The sequence below is a fragment of the Cheilinus undulatus genome, linkage group 24 (assembly GCF_018320785.1).
Source record: "Cheilinus undulatus linkage group 24, ASM1832078v1, whole genome shotgun sequence".
Taxonomy (NCBI): Eukaryota; Metazoa; Chordata; class Actinopteri; order Labriformes; family Labridae; genus Cheilinus; species Cheilinus undulatus.
Genome location: NC_054888.1, coordinates 14,068,734 through 14,081,508, shown reverse-complemented (window position 1 = coordinate 14,081,508; position 12,775 = coordinate 14,068,734). Strand labels below are relative to the sequence as shown.

The 12,775-nt window shown below is 41.2% G+C and overlaps 1 protein-coding gene across 1 annotated transcript in view; it reads right to left on the bottom strand.

Moving 5' to 3' along the window:
• prox1a (prospero homeobox 1a) overlaps positions 1–12,327 on the bottom strand; it is a 60,198-nt gene extending 47,871 nt beyond the window's left edge. Inside the window, exons 1-4 of the mRNA XM_041781897.1 lie at positions 12,044–12,327; positions 9,278–9,693; positions 8,073–8,705; positions 6,553–7,740 (exon numbers count right to left, since the gene is read on the bottom strand). Of these exons, the coding sequence (XP_041637831.1) occupies positions 6,553–7,740; positions 8,073–8,705; positions 9,278–9,628 (2,172 nt within the window). The 5' untranslated portion in view covers positions 9,629–9,693; positions 12,044–12,327. The remainder of the gene's footprint in view (positions 1–6,552; positions 7,741–8,072; positions 8,706–9,277; positions 9,694–12,043) is intronic.
• Between the last annotated feature and the right edge of the window lie 448 nt (positions 12,328–12,775).

Here is a 12,775-nt window from a genome sequence, read left to right as displayed (position 1 = left end):
TATGGCCAATACTTACAGCCAATATATCAGACAATTTCACACCTGCTGAGTCTGATATCATGCTGATTGTATCCTACACCCCTGATGTAAAAGTAGTCCGACTACATATTAAGAAAGACTTTAAAAACAGCGTCATAACAGTTTTCTCCCTGCTGTCATTCATCATTCATTCAGCAGCGGCTCCATCAGGTCAGCAAACAACATCATCACCTCATTATTAACATTCATACCAACCTGTCACTGAGTGTGTGTGTGTGTTTAATAGTTTTATACTAAGACCCACAAACACCTCCCAGATAAACAATGAGACGCCAAAAAAAACGAAGACAGTGTAATAGTAGCTAAAGTGAATAAACAAAGTGTGTGATCAACCTGATGTTCCTATGTGTGTTTTGTGCTCACTGAATCAGCTGTAACTTGACCTTGCTGCCAGGTGTGTGTGTGTGTGTGTGTGTGTGTTTGTGTGTGAATGGGGAGGGGGGATAAATTCATAAATGAATGGGGGACATCTGCTCAGCTCTGTACAAAGGATTAAAGATACACAGACCTGACAGAGGGAGGGAGTGTGTGAACGAAGCACCTAAATCTAACCGGCAGGCTTTTCTTAACAACAGCTACACCATCACAACTTTAACGGTAGAAAGTAGAAGCAGAAGACGGGTAAAAAAAGGAAAACAGAAGACAATATGCAGCTTTTTAAAAGATGTCTGGCCTTCTTAGAGAGAAGTAAGAATGTTCAGAAAGTGCTCGATAATGTTTGGTGTGCGTAAGTGCTTTAAAAGTGCAAAATAAGATTTAAATTTAACAACAAAGGTTATGTTGTTTAAGGTAGATATCCAGTAAAAAAAAAAAAAGACAACCTTAATTCTTTATAGATTACTTTGAGGGAGTTTTTTGTCATTAAATCTGACTTCTAAAGACAGAAAGGAAAAATAAAGAGCAGGCGATTAAAGACCTACTAATATGAACCCTCTTTATTTGAGCATCTGTTCCATTAACTGAGCTAAACTTAAGCTTTTCTATTCTAAAACTGTTAAATCTTTCCTCATTATGAGCACATGTGAATCCACAAAGAGGATTTGGTGATGTGGTGTGTTTAAAACTACATTTAAAATGACCATGTCATGAAAAAAATAGTTTGAATAAAGCCAGTTATTACTGTTCCAGTTGTCACTCACAGAGCTAAAGAAAATATAATTCCGATTTTTAATGTAAAATTGAACTTTCTTTTAGATTAGAGACTACAAGGAAAAACTGCAGTGAAATAACTTGTATGCAACCATACGTTCAATTCTCACAGACCCGTATTTATACCTTCAAAGGCCCCAATGCCAACACTACTAATTAAAGCTTGTAAAGATCTAAAATTTAACATATTTTTTTCCAATTTCATACTTAATGTTTATTTCCTGTAAAGAGAGCTAAGCTAATTGGAGTCGGATCCCTGTGTAAGCAAACTTGACCAACAAAGCTGATTCCAATGAATCGTTATCTAAAAGCATCTGGTTTTAATAATAAAATAATGTCAAAAGAAGAGCAGGTTTTTGTAACAGTTGGGCCGATCAAATTTTGTGTTTTTGCAAATTTAATGCTTAATTAGGACGGTCATATGAGTACATTTTCTAATCATGACTAATTACAGAATTCTCGTAGTTTTAAAAATGCCACTATTTGCATTTTAAAGTGTTTCGTTTTAATTTGGGAATTTTGTCCTTTCCTTAAAGAGTGGTGATTGACAATCCTGTATGACCTGCTTTTATTTTGAAAGACATTAAACACCTTCAGGTAGGTGGACTTCTCTAACACTGAAGGTTCAATACACTTGCTATTAAATACTTACACACAACTCATTTAAATATTTGTGTTATGCAGCCGATATAATAATACATGAACATATGTAAAATTCTGTCAAGTTTTAGGAACCTAGTTTTAAACTTTATGCAGCCTTGAAGGTACAGTGTGGATGACAGACTTATTCTGAGTTAATAAAAATAAACTTATTTTAGATGTTTAAGTTATTAAACACTTAATTAAACAGATTTATAAATACATATAATAAATGTATTTATTATGACATGTGCTGCTGACCTCTTGGCCAGGTCACCCTTGTAAACGAGATCTCGATCTCAATGGGTTTTTCATCTGGTTAAATAAAGGTTAAATAAAATGTTTAAATGTTTTAATTTTTACCAATTTTTTTGTTCTAAACGTTACTGAATTTTCACACTTTACCTTTAACAGAAAAAAAAATCTATTAACAGTGGTGTACATTAGGAGAGCCTTTCCCAAACTTGACCATACTACAGCCCAGTCCGAAACCTGAAAATCTAAACCATCCTACAAGTGTAAAATCCGACTACAATACTGTATTTACCTGCATCTTTTATTACATAAACTTTGTCAATATTTAATTTTCATTAGAATAAAGGTATTCTGAAAGGCTTTATGCAGCTACAGTGCAATTTATACACCCTAAACATTTGTTTTGTTGTGATCAGGCATCTACAAAGTCACCCTTATTTTTCCTTTTTTTTCTAATATGAATCTTTTTGAACACACCTTGCTACTTTACATTTTCCTAGTAATGTTTATGTCTTATAGCCACTAATTTGTTCATATAATACTGAGGCGAGCAGCATATTGGAGTGCCTAACAGAGTGTCATAAAGAAATGTAATGTTACCAAGCATTACGTAACCCTTACCCTAAACCTAACCCTGCCACCAGATATTATGATGCCTAGCCCTAACCCTATTCTACCAGATATTATGACAGCTAAAGCTTAACCCTATTCCACTTGATATTATGATGACTAAACCTAACCCTAATGCCACCTGGCATTATGATGCCTGACCCTGGCATTAAGATACCTAAAACTAACTCTAATGCCTCAAGACATTATGATACCTAAACCTAACCCTATTCCACCAGATATTATGATGCCTAAACCTGATATTATGATACCTAAACCTAACCCTATTCCACCAGATATTATGATGACTAAACCTGATATTATGATGCCTAAACCTAACCCTATTCCACCAGATATTATGATGCCTTAACCTGATATTATGATGCCTAAACCTAACCCTATTCCACCAGATATTATGATGCCTTAACCTGATATTATGGTGCCTAAACCTAACCCTATTCCACCGGATATTATGATGCCTTTACCAGATATTATAGTGCCTTAACCTGACAGTATGATGTCTAAACCTAGCCCTAATGCTTCCAGGTATTATGATGCCTAAACCCTGATGTCACCAGTAATTAAAAAGACAAGTTAAATCTGCCTTTTTTCCAGTTTTGACACTTGAAAACGTATAATAGGTTATTTTATGCTCATTTAAAATGAGATTTTAATTTTAAAAGTTATGTTTTTAGCTTTTCATTAAGGGGGATGACCTGTCCAGGCCCGCCAGCAGTATCTCTAGGGTGCAGGGGGCTTTTGGGAAGCAATGCATTAGAGAAAAGCAGCATTTATAATGCTGTGGAAGTTTTTTTTCCATTGAATATCTTAATAAAATGTCATAATATTCCTTCCATTGACCAAAATATGTAATATTTTTTTACCACAAGTACAAATAAAACAATTTATTCACTTGTATCGTAAATTAAAACAAGTGAGGACATTTTTTCTGATCGTTAATTAACTTTTTTTTTTAGTGAATTGTATTATAAAAAGAAAAACACTAAACAATTTAGTATTTTTTTAAATAACCAAAATAAAAGAAGGGGAGGGTTGAAGGGTGGTCAGCATCTTTGAAATACTAATGTCCGATTTCAAAGACTTTTTTCTTCTTCAGATGAATGAAAAAACATTTTGGAATGAAACGGCTCAGCAGGATCAAGAGAGGTGTCAAATATTTCCCTTTTTTTAATTAAAGCAACATCTAAATTAGCTTTGAAGATGATCACATCCCACATCACAGCTGCAAGGAGTTCCTATTCGTCGGCTTCAAAGTCTTATTTCTCTTTTCACTTTGTTCTTCAAGCGCCTGTTTGTATGCACATGAGTCAGAGCGTGTGCATGCATTGTGGCTCCGGGAGAAGCCCTCTTCATATGAAAGGTTAGGGACCAGAAGATAAACAGCTACCTGCAAACACCTGTCCACGTGCACACGCCTCGAAAACGAGCGTGTCTTTTGTGTGCTTGTGCTGAGCGGCAGCAAGCCAAGGCCAACGAGTGAAAGAGAGCCGGAGAGATCGACAGGAAAGGAGAGGGTGAAAGTAGCTAAAATGTCTAAAAACCATCTAAGTGTGCGTTTTAGGTATTACTCTTCTAATGTGCGCACAAGCCCTCACAAATTTAGAAAGCTCCCATCAATAAAGCCAAGCATTCACCTGCGCCTCTTTGAAATATGATTAGCTTTGAGCTCCTATGTACAAGGTCTTACCCCACACCCACACACGAACGCTCACAGACACAGAGAAATATGATTTGCTTTGAGCGTTTATGTACAAAGTCTTTGTGATGAAAGAGAGCCTAACAGCACAAGAGTGTCTCAGACAGTGGGAGTGCGTGCGCGTGCGATGAAGAGGGGCCTTTTCTCAGCACCTTTATACACCACAACCTGCTGCACAGACTTAAAAGAGCTCCAGAGAGCAGCGTGCGACCTGTTTAATCTTCCCCCTCTTACAAGACCCATCGCGCCCCGTTTTATCTTCCCCACTCAGAGAGGAAAAAAGACGGGCCAATTAATGCAGATTAATTGATATTAAAGACTTTCTTTGACGACTGCCTGCTGCCATCTCTGAGTGGGCTCGCAGCGTTTGACTGCATTTAAGATGTGACTCTTGTCGGGAAAGGAAATAAAATCAGTGTTTAACTATATCAAATGTACAAATAGAAACCTTTAGATAAGATGGGCACAATAACTTCTCTTAAATTTGAATTTAAGTGACCCTGTTTCTACTCCTGCAGCCTGTAGAGGGATCTCAATGTAGTCAATTCTGTGTCGACTTTTAAATTATATTATACATAAATTATATTTTAAAATGTATTTTTATTTTACTTTATATGTTTATATTTATTTTTTGCTTTGCATTGCTTTTCATTTATTTATTAGTTTTTATCATTATTATTTTATTTTATTTTGCTTTGCATTGCTTTTTATTTAAATATCTTGGTTTAATTTTCCCTTATTTCAACATTTTTTATTCCTTAAAATTTAATGTCTGGTCTATGAGACAGATTTGAGCAACTTAAAAGTCTACAACTTTAAATAAAGTTATTACAGAATGTGTCAAAAAAAATTACACCTAATTGAGTTCATAAGACCAGAACATCTCTTATACCAGAAGTGAAAAAGTGTCATAAATGCACTGTAAATTTTAGGTAGTATTATACCCTACCAATGAAATTCCATCATTATTAATCATATGTATTAATTTTTTGCAATTAATATAGATTTGAATGTATTTTGGGCCAGTTATATAACCCAGTTGTGTCTAAAAATTCCATTGATTCAAGTTATTGATTTAAAATTTAATATTCAGATCCTTCCTCGATGTTTTATATACCTCCCACCAAATTTAATTCAACTTTTCCGATCTTGAAATATTTCAGTTTCTTTTTCTCTCCACAGTATGGCCAAGAATGTCCGCTATCCACACTAAAACACACCAAAAAAAGAGCTTTTTTAAACTTTGATTACCCTGAATATATCTTTTAATGCATACGTCCTCAAATAGTATATATGTGGGCTTGCTTTTATCTCTTCTGTAAGTAGAGATATCAGAATGTCAAACTTCAATTTGGTGAGTGATGGACTAGCCTCTGAAATGTGTGCATTTTGAGGCAGTAAAATGCTCATATTTCTACTAACTTATTTCTAAAAATGGATTGAAATGCTAATAATATAATATTTCATTAATGTTTTATTAAAAATGTTATTTACGATGCCAAAACTCTTCAAGGTCAGCCTAACTTTGTGGTTTTATGAGACAGATTTCTCCCATTAGACCCTCGTGGTAGCAAGAGGGTAAAGGAAGTAGTTCAAGAAGTGTAAAGGCAGAGCTTAAATGTTCATTCAGCTTCACTGAAGGGCAGAGAAAAATGTAAGAAAAAATACTGAAATGGTTAGAAATGTGCGTAAGTATGAGGTCTGCAAAATGTCCCACCATTGTGGCCAACAGGGTTGTAGAGAAACTGGTTAAAAACCGGTGACCTACTGTGATGTGCACAGTGACTCTGCAGTGCTTTTAGATTAAATGTAGTATTAACACCAAGAAATGTTAAGTTCTGGAATTGTGTTAAATCATTTTGGCATACTCAGCCATAGTAATGGTCGTTTTGTAGGTCGTTTATGGCTTTTGTGGTAGGGTTTGGTTGGTTTTGGTTTTTGAAAATAAGGCCAGTCTGCTCCTTTTCTTGACCCAAGTCCATGACTGAATACAGTACTACTATTAAATAGTGGAGACTGCACTGTTTAAAGACATGGTATTGATGATTTCGACCACCTTTCCAAGAAGTAATGATGCCTAACCCTAACCCTAACCCTCATTAACTCACGTACACAGTTACCAGACTTGAGTGCTTGAAGGATACAGTGTTGCCTGAATATGGCGATATGTCGGACATGTCTTGCAGGTCCCCACACTCAGACTTGATGAGCGACAGGGACAGACCCTCTGGCCCGTGTTGACTCGGCGAGCTCTGCCTGTGGTGATGACTGAGATGCCCCCCTCCAAGAGCTGCCATTTTGGTTCTGAGGCTGACCGTTTCCCGGGTCATGTCCATCGAATCAGGGGAGGACCGGTGGTGGTCCTTGGGCCCTGGTGGATAACCAGGTCCTCCGTGTGGGCCCAGGGGGCTCTGAAAGGGGTACCCCATGAGGGGGAGAGGGAATGGGTGTCGAAATGATGGAGGGCTGAAGCCGAGCGAGGCCGTCAGGGGGGAAGGATGAAGAGATGGATGATGAGGAGGAGGAGGAAGAGAAGGGTTGGGGTTCTCTCCTCCACCTCCGCCGCTTTTGCGCACCACCAGCGGCAGCGCTTCAGTCTGGTCGTTTGGCGTCGGCACGCCGCTCAGTCTGCCGCTCAAACCGCCAAATGAATCCAGTGGGCTCGGGACGATTACATCACCAAAGCAGTGCAGCCTCTGGTTGGAGGAGTGGTAGTTCGGGGTAGGGCTGCCATCGCCGTTCAGACTGAGCGCCAAGGCGCCACCGCCGAAGCGTGAGTCTGGAGTCAGAGAGGGGAGAGGACCGAAAGGTGGAGGACAGGATGAAGACGAGTTAGAGGAGGAGGAGGGGGCAGCCGGCGTGCTACTGTGGCAGCCGTGATGGTGACTGACGGCCTGCTTTGGCGAGGAGAAGCCCTTGACGACGGTGTCGACCACCTGCGACACGGCACAGTTCAGCTCCTGCTTCAGCGTCTCAGCTAACTGCCTTCCTCCCGCTCCTCTCCTCTTCATCACCTTCTCACCATTCCTCTCCTCCTCTTCCCGGCCATCCACATCTTCCTCCAGCTCGCCGTCGATCAGAGCCTGCTCTCGGAGGAGTGCTCTGGCCCGATCCAGGAACAGGCCGGGGTCTAGCTCCGACAGGTCGTCGTGGCTGTGTCGCCCTCGGTCTCGGTGCCTCTCCTCCAGGCCGTCAGAGCGTATACTGTCCTCTGAAAGGTTACCGTCCTCTTCTCTTTCTCGTCCACGATCGGCCTCACCGTTGTCTTCTTCTTCTTCGGTTTCAGAGTCGTAGATCTGGTAGAACTTCTCCTGGAGTTGACGTAGCTGTTTCTGATGAAGAGAGGACGACATTGAAACAGTCAACTCAAGCGTTACAAATTTAGCTCTTCCAAGTCAGAATGGAGGTCAAAACCTGAGTCTGTACTCCTATTTGAGTAAAGTTTAGGCAAAGGAACTTTACTTTTACTTGAGTATGATAGTCTCATAACAATATAAAAGTATCGGTAGTGGTATCGATAAGAACTTGGGTTGCTAAAGAAAGGAAAAACTAAAGATCTCCATCCCTACATCGATTACCAGAGATCTGTATGTTGAATCATTTGACTTTGAAAAGTTGACAACAGTCCTTGAACTTGCGGGTTCTTCATGCATCTGTTACCAACCTGCATGTCTTCCAGTTGCAGTTTAAGTTGCCGTCTTTCCTCCTGCCTCTGCTCCTGCCTTGAACACACCAGCTGAGTAAAGCTGTGCTGCTGCTGCGGCAGACGCTGCTTCCTCTTATTCTCCCTATAAACCTCGCCAACGCCAACCACGCCGCCCCGCGAACCCGGAGAGCTCAGCAGCGATGAAGGCCCGTCGCTCCGGCTGTGGTTATGGCCGCCGGGGTTGTGGCCGTTCCCGTCTCCTCTGTGGTCGTTGCTGCTGCTGCTGTTGTTGCTGCTGTTCTCGTTCTCCCGGTTGCTCTCCTGGCTGTGGTCGCCGGCGTTGGGCCGCACCAGCGGCGAGTGGCTCATGCCGCGGATGATGTTCTCCACGCGGGCACGCTTGGCACGGAGGTGCTCGTCGGAGAGCCGGTCCAAGTCGAAGGAGGAGAGGGAGAGGGGCTGCTGAGATGGAGCGTGGGAGTTGAGGGCGGACGCAGGAGGGGGACGCCCGAAGGAGGAGGAGGAAGGTGGAGGAGGAAGAGGAGGGCCTGGGGAGAGGCAGTCGGAGGGGCTGTCCCGGTCGTGAGAGGAGTTGCTACAAGCGTCTTCGGCCTGGATCTCAGAGCCGCCACTGGACAGAGCTCCACTTCCCTGTGATGGAGGAAAAGAAGACTTCATCACCAGTGTTAATTTAGTCAACTAAATCGATGACTAAGAATGCTTGTCGATTACCTTTTCTTCATAGCTAAGAAAAAGATGTTTGGTGATAAAAACCCTGAGAAGAGTAAGTTTCGTTTTGGCCAAGAAGAGCAAAGTTAGTCCTGGACTGTTGGATGTTCCAAATGTGTTTTAGATCAGGTAGATGACCTGGGATATATCCTTATTTCTTCAGTATAATTAGAAGTAATTAAGGTGTTTATATTGCATTAATTTGAGCTTTTTATGTGTATAATTATTTAGAATATGGCTGGTAGAATTAGATCAAAGAAATGAATTGATTTGGCTAAAAGTAAAGGCTTAAAAGTAAGGACTTTTATTGACTAAACTGGACTTTTTTTGAGTTTTCATGGACTTCAATCAAACTTTAAAGACTGAAATGTGACCAAAACTTAAAGTTTTTGTAATCTTAAGACTAAATTCATAATACCAGCCAAAATATCACTGGAATGAACAGTTTAATCAAACAATTGAGGAGAACTGAAGTTAAACTCTATTGTTTTTACCTGGAAGCCAGAGTCACTTCCCCCATTCTTCCCGATATTACTCTTCAGCAGCTGAGAGATGATGGTGGCGCCGGGGAAAGGCATAATGGCGTCTTCGTACGAGTTGGCCCTCTTGAGCAACTTCCTCAAAACGTTGGACTTCTCTCCGTCGACACTGGCGCCCCCGTGGCCGTGACCAACCAGCGAGCAGTCTCCGTCCTGGTCCATGGCGTGCGATTGGTTCATGCTGTCGAGCAGGGTCTCCCTGGCGCGGCCGAATATCGCGCTACCCACGGTCCTTTTCACCCCGATGTCGACACGTCTGCGTTTGGTCTGTCTGGTTAGGAGGGTGGTGCTGTCATGATCAGGCATCACGCAGGGGAGCTAAACGGACATGACAAGGGGTCCTTACAGACATTCAGTACGAGAGGAGTCACCTAGATGAGAGTGAAGACAAAAAAGGACGAATTAATGCAACCTTTAACGTGACTTTATTCTGAAAATTAGACGTTGATCAATAGGCTGACATAGCTTTGTTTTCCAACTCTTCAATTTCAAAATAAAGCATCATTAAAATGAGTGTTGATTCTACAAAATCACAGCTAAAAGACTTAAAGTAATAATGAGGATTTTCTTGGTATCTGTTCAAATTATGAGTAGAAATTTCAAGATTAAAAGTCAACTAGCACTCATATTTCTGACCACCTCTTACTCAGAGCCAAAATCACACAATAACTCATCGTGCCTCTCTTGAACCGAAAGACAAGGAAACCACAGGGAGCATTGAAACCCACTCTTGAAATAGTTCAAGGAGATATTCCCACCAAGCAGTTAACACCTGCGCGTTATAACCAAAATAATCTCCCACTTCCTCCTCGTCCCCCGTGGGGTAACCTTGATTTCTGCGTCTTGTGCCGAGTTGAGAAGAATAGCCGGCTTTCTCTTTGATTGTCTGAGGGATTTCACTCAACTCTGAAGGCAAAAATGCTGCTTTTTATTTCATTTTTATTTCATACTAGTGTGTTTTTGGTGTTGCAATTCTAAAAGTAATTGAGGATTTCATAAGAAACGAAAAGTTAGATTTCAATCAATGCCAAACCAGGGATTTTAACAGGTTTTCCATGCTCTGCACAGTTGAGGTTAGGTGTCTTTTTCTTGCAAACAGATCCATTTTGTGTGTTTTACCATAAGTGTGGAGACACCTGTGGTAGCGGCAAAGAAAGCAAAAAGGTTAAGTCGCTCTTTTGTCGACATTTTAGTTGTAAATTCCAATACACAAGTACAAAAATAACTCAAATGCATGCATGAAAAGCATCATCAAAAATAAGCCCAGGCCAATTTTAGATTGCAAATGACTGGAGGTGAGGATCTGTTTGCACTCAAGCCCTCACACATGTGCGTACAGGCAGCGTTCCCCATGTTTGCATCTGCTTTGCAAGTGATTTCAGGGTCAAGACTATGGAAATATTTCACAAATTAAAGCAGCAGTTCGGCCGAGCTCTTAAATCTCACTTTCTCGGACTGAATCAAACGAGATGCAGCGTAGAAGGGTCAGAAAAAAAAAAACAAACACTCGGGCAGTGACCCAGATACACACTCACACATACGGTACATGCATACACACATTACTCTGTTTGCATTATTGGGAGCACCCACACATACAAAGAGGCAAACAGGTTGAGGTCCAAAGAGCTTGGACACACAGGTCACCAGGGGAAAAAGAAGCCTTCTGTCTGATCTTTTTGGACATTATCGTGCCAGAATTTAAATTTACAGAGCAGTGCAGTTGGATATAAAGTGAAAAACATTTGTGCTTGAGTAAGGTGAGCAGTGAAAGAAGATGTGAGAGTGTGTTTTGGGTGTGTTTTTAAACGGATACATGAGTTGAAGATCAGGAATAGGGCTGAAATTTCACTACAACTGAGAACTGAAAAGGGAAGTAACTTCAGTGCAACATGTTTCCATTTGAAGGCATGCAACTAGAGAATTCAATACTTACAGTTGGAATAAATCAGCATGCCCTAAACTTCCTTTTAAGCAATTTAACACCTTTATTCTGCTTTAGTGTGGAGCCGGTTTTGCACAATATTTTTTCAGTTGCACAACTTTCTTTCTGCATCTCTAAGAGGAGCCAAATCAGCTGTTTGTAATGACAGCTTCGTGCGCTCTGACAGGAGATACTTTTACGCACGGAGTTAGAGACGACACGTATGGAGAGATGTTTGATTTAATGGCACAAAAGTCACCAAGACAACACACACTGCGCACATTTCCACATTTAACTCTTTGGTTTGTGCGTTTTCTTAAAGTGGAGTGCCATTTTTGTGCGCTTTTTTAAAAGCAGATGAAAGGAAACAAAGCCAGAGAAGACCTGGAAGAAGGGGGGCTTTCTTTAATCTAAAGTCCTTGGATTTAAAGTTCGTGAGAAGATAGAAGAAACACGACTGAAAATGTCGTCATTAAAAAGCGTAGCAGCCCCAAGTGCGTAAAATACGATGCAAAGAGCAAAAGCACAGCTTTTAAAAGTCAATCAAACCTTCGTGTATCCTCAGTCAGACTTTCCTTCGCTCATTTTTGCCGCTAACAAACAGAAATAGTCCGGTATCTTTGCGCATAAACTCTCCAAAAACTCCAAAATCCAACTCAGCGATCAGTACGAGACGATCAAAGACCGTGGAGTAAAGTTCCAGCGAACACAATCACACCCTCCCCACACATGCACAGCCTATAAAAGCCCACGAGTGACAACAACAATAAAGGTTATAAATAATAGGTGCTAATACTCACGTTTCTCCAAGTGTCACCGTGGAAGAAAGCGCCAACACAAGAAAGAAACAGATCCGCACTCGGCGTTAAGATCAATGCCGTAATTTACTCCCGCGAAGTGGAGACGTATACGGAGCGTGCGCGCGCGCGGGCGTCCTTGTGTGTGTGTGTGTACGGCGGAGACAGACAGAGAGAAAGTGTGCGAGGGAGAGAGAGAGAGAGAGAGTGAAAGAGAGAGAGAGTCTGCTCTTGTGCGCCGCTCTCCTCCCGGGATGGGAAGTGTTGAGTACGGAGCGCACGGACAATCTCCGCTTTTTCTGCCTCCGACCGACGGCAAGACTCTCAATAAGAAACAAGAAGAGACGCGCGTGAAGGATACGTGAAGACGGCTGCGTCATGAGGTAACGGCTCCACCTGACCAATAAGGAAGAAGGAGCTCAACGCCGGGGATTTGATTTATAAGGAGCTCCCCCGAAAAGAGCGCGAGCAGAGCGGAGAGGGAGAGAGAGCAGAGAGGAGGAAGCGGAGGGTAAAATCCACTCTGGTTTGTGTCATTAGCGGAGGAGCTGCAAACTGAATTTCAGGCCGAGATTTAGCGTCATTATCACCCCATTTTTGGGGTTATTTAGCACACATTTTGAGTCAAATATATCCACAATTTAAAGAAACAAAACACTTGATTTCATCCTTAAATTTTTGACTCAATAAAACAAATTATTTATCCCTCAGTTTGCATGCTTTAACTATCTTACT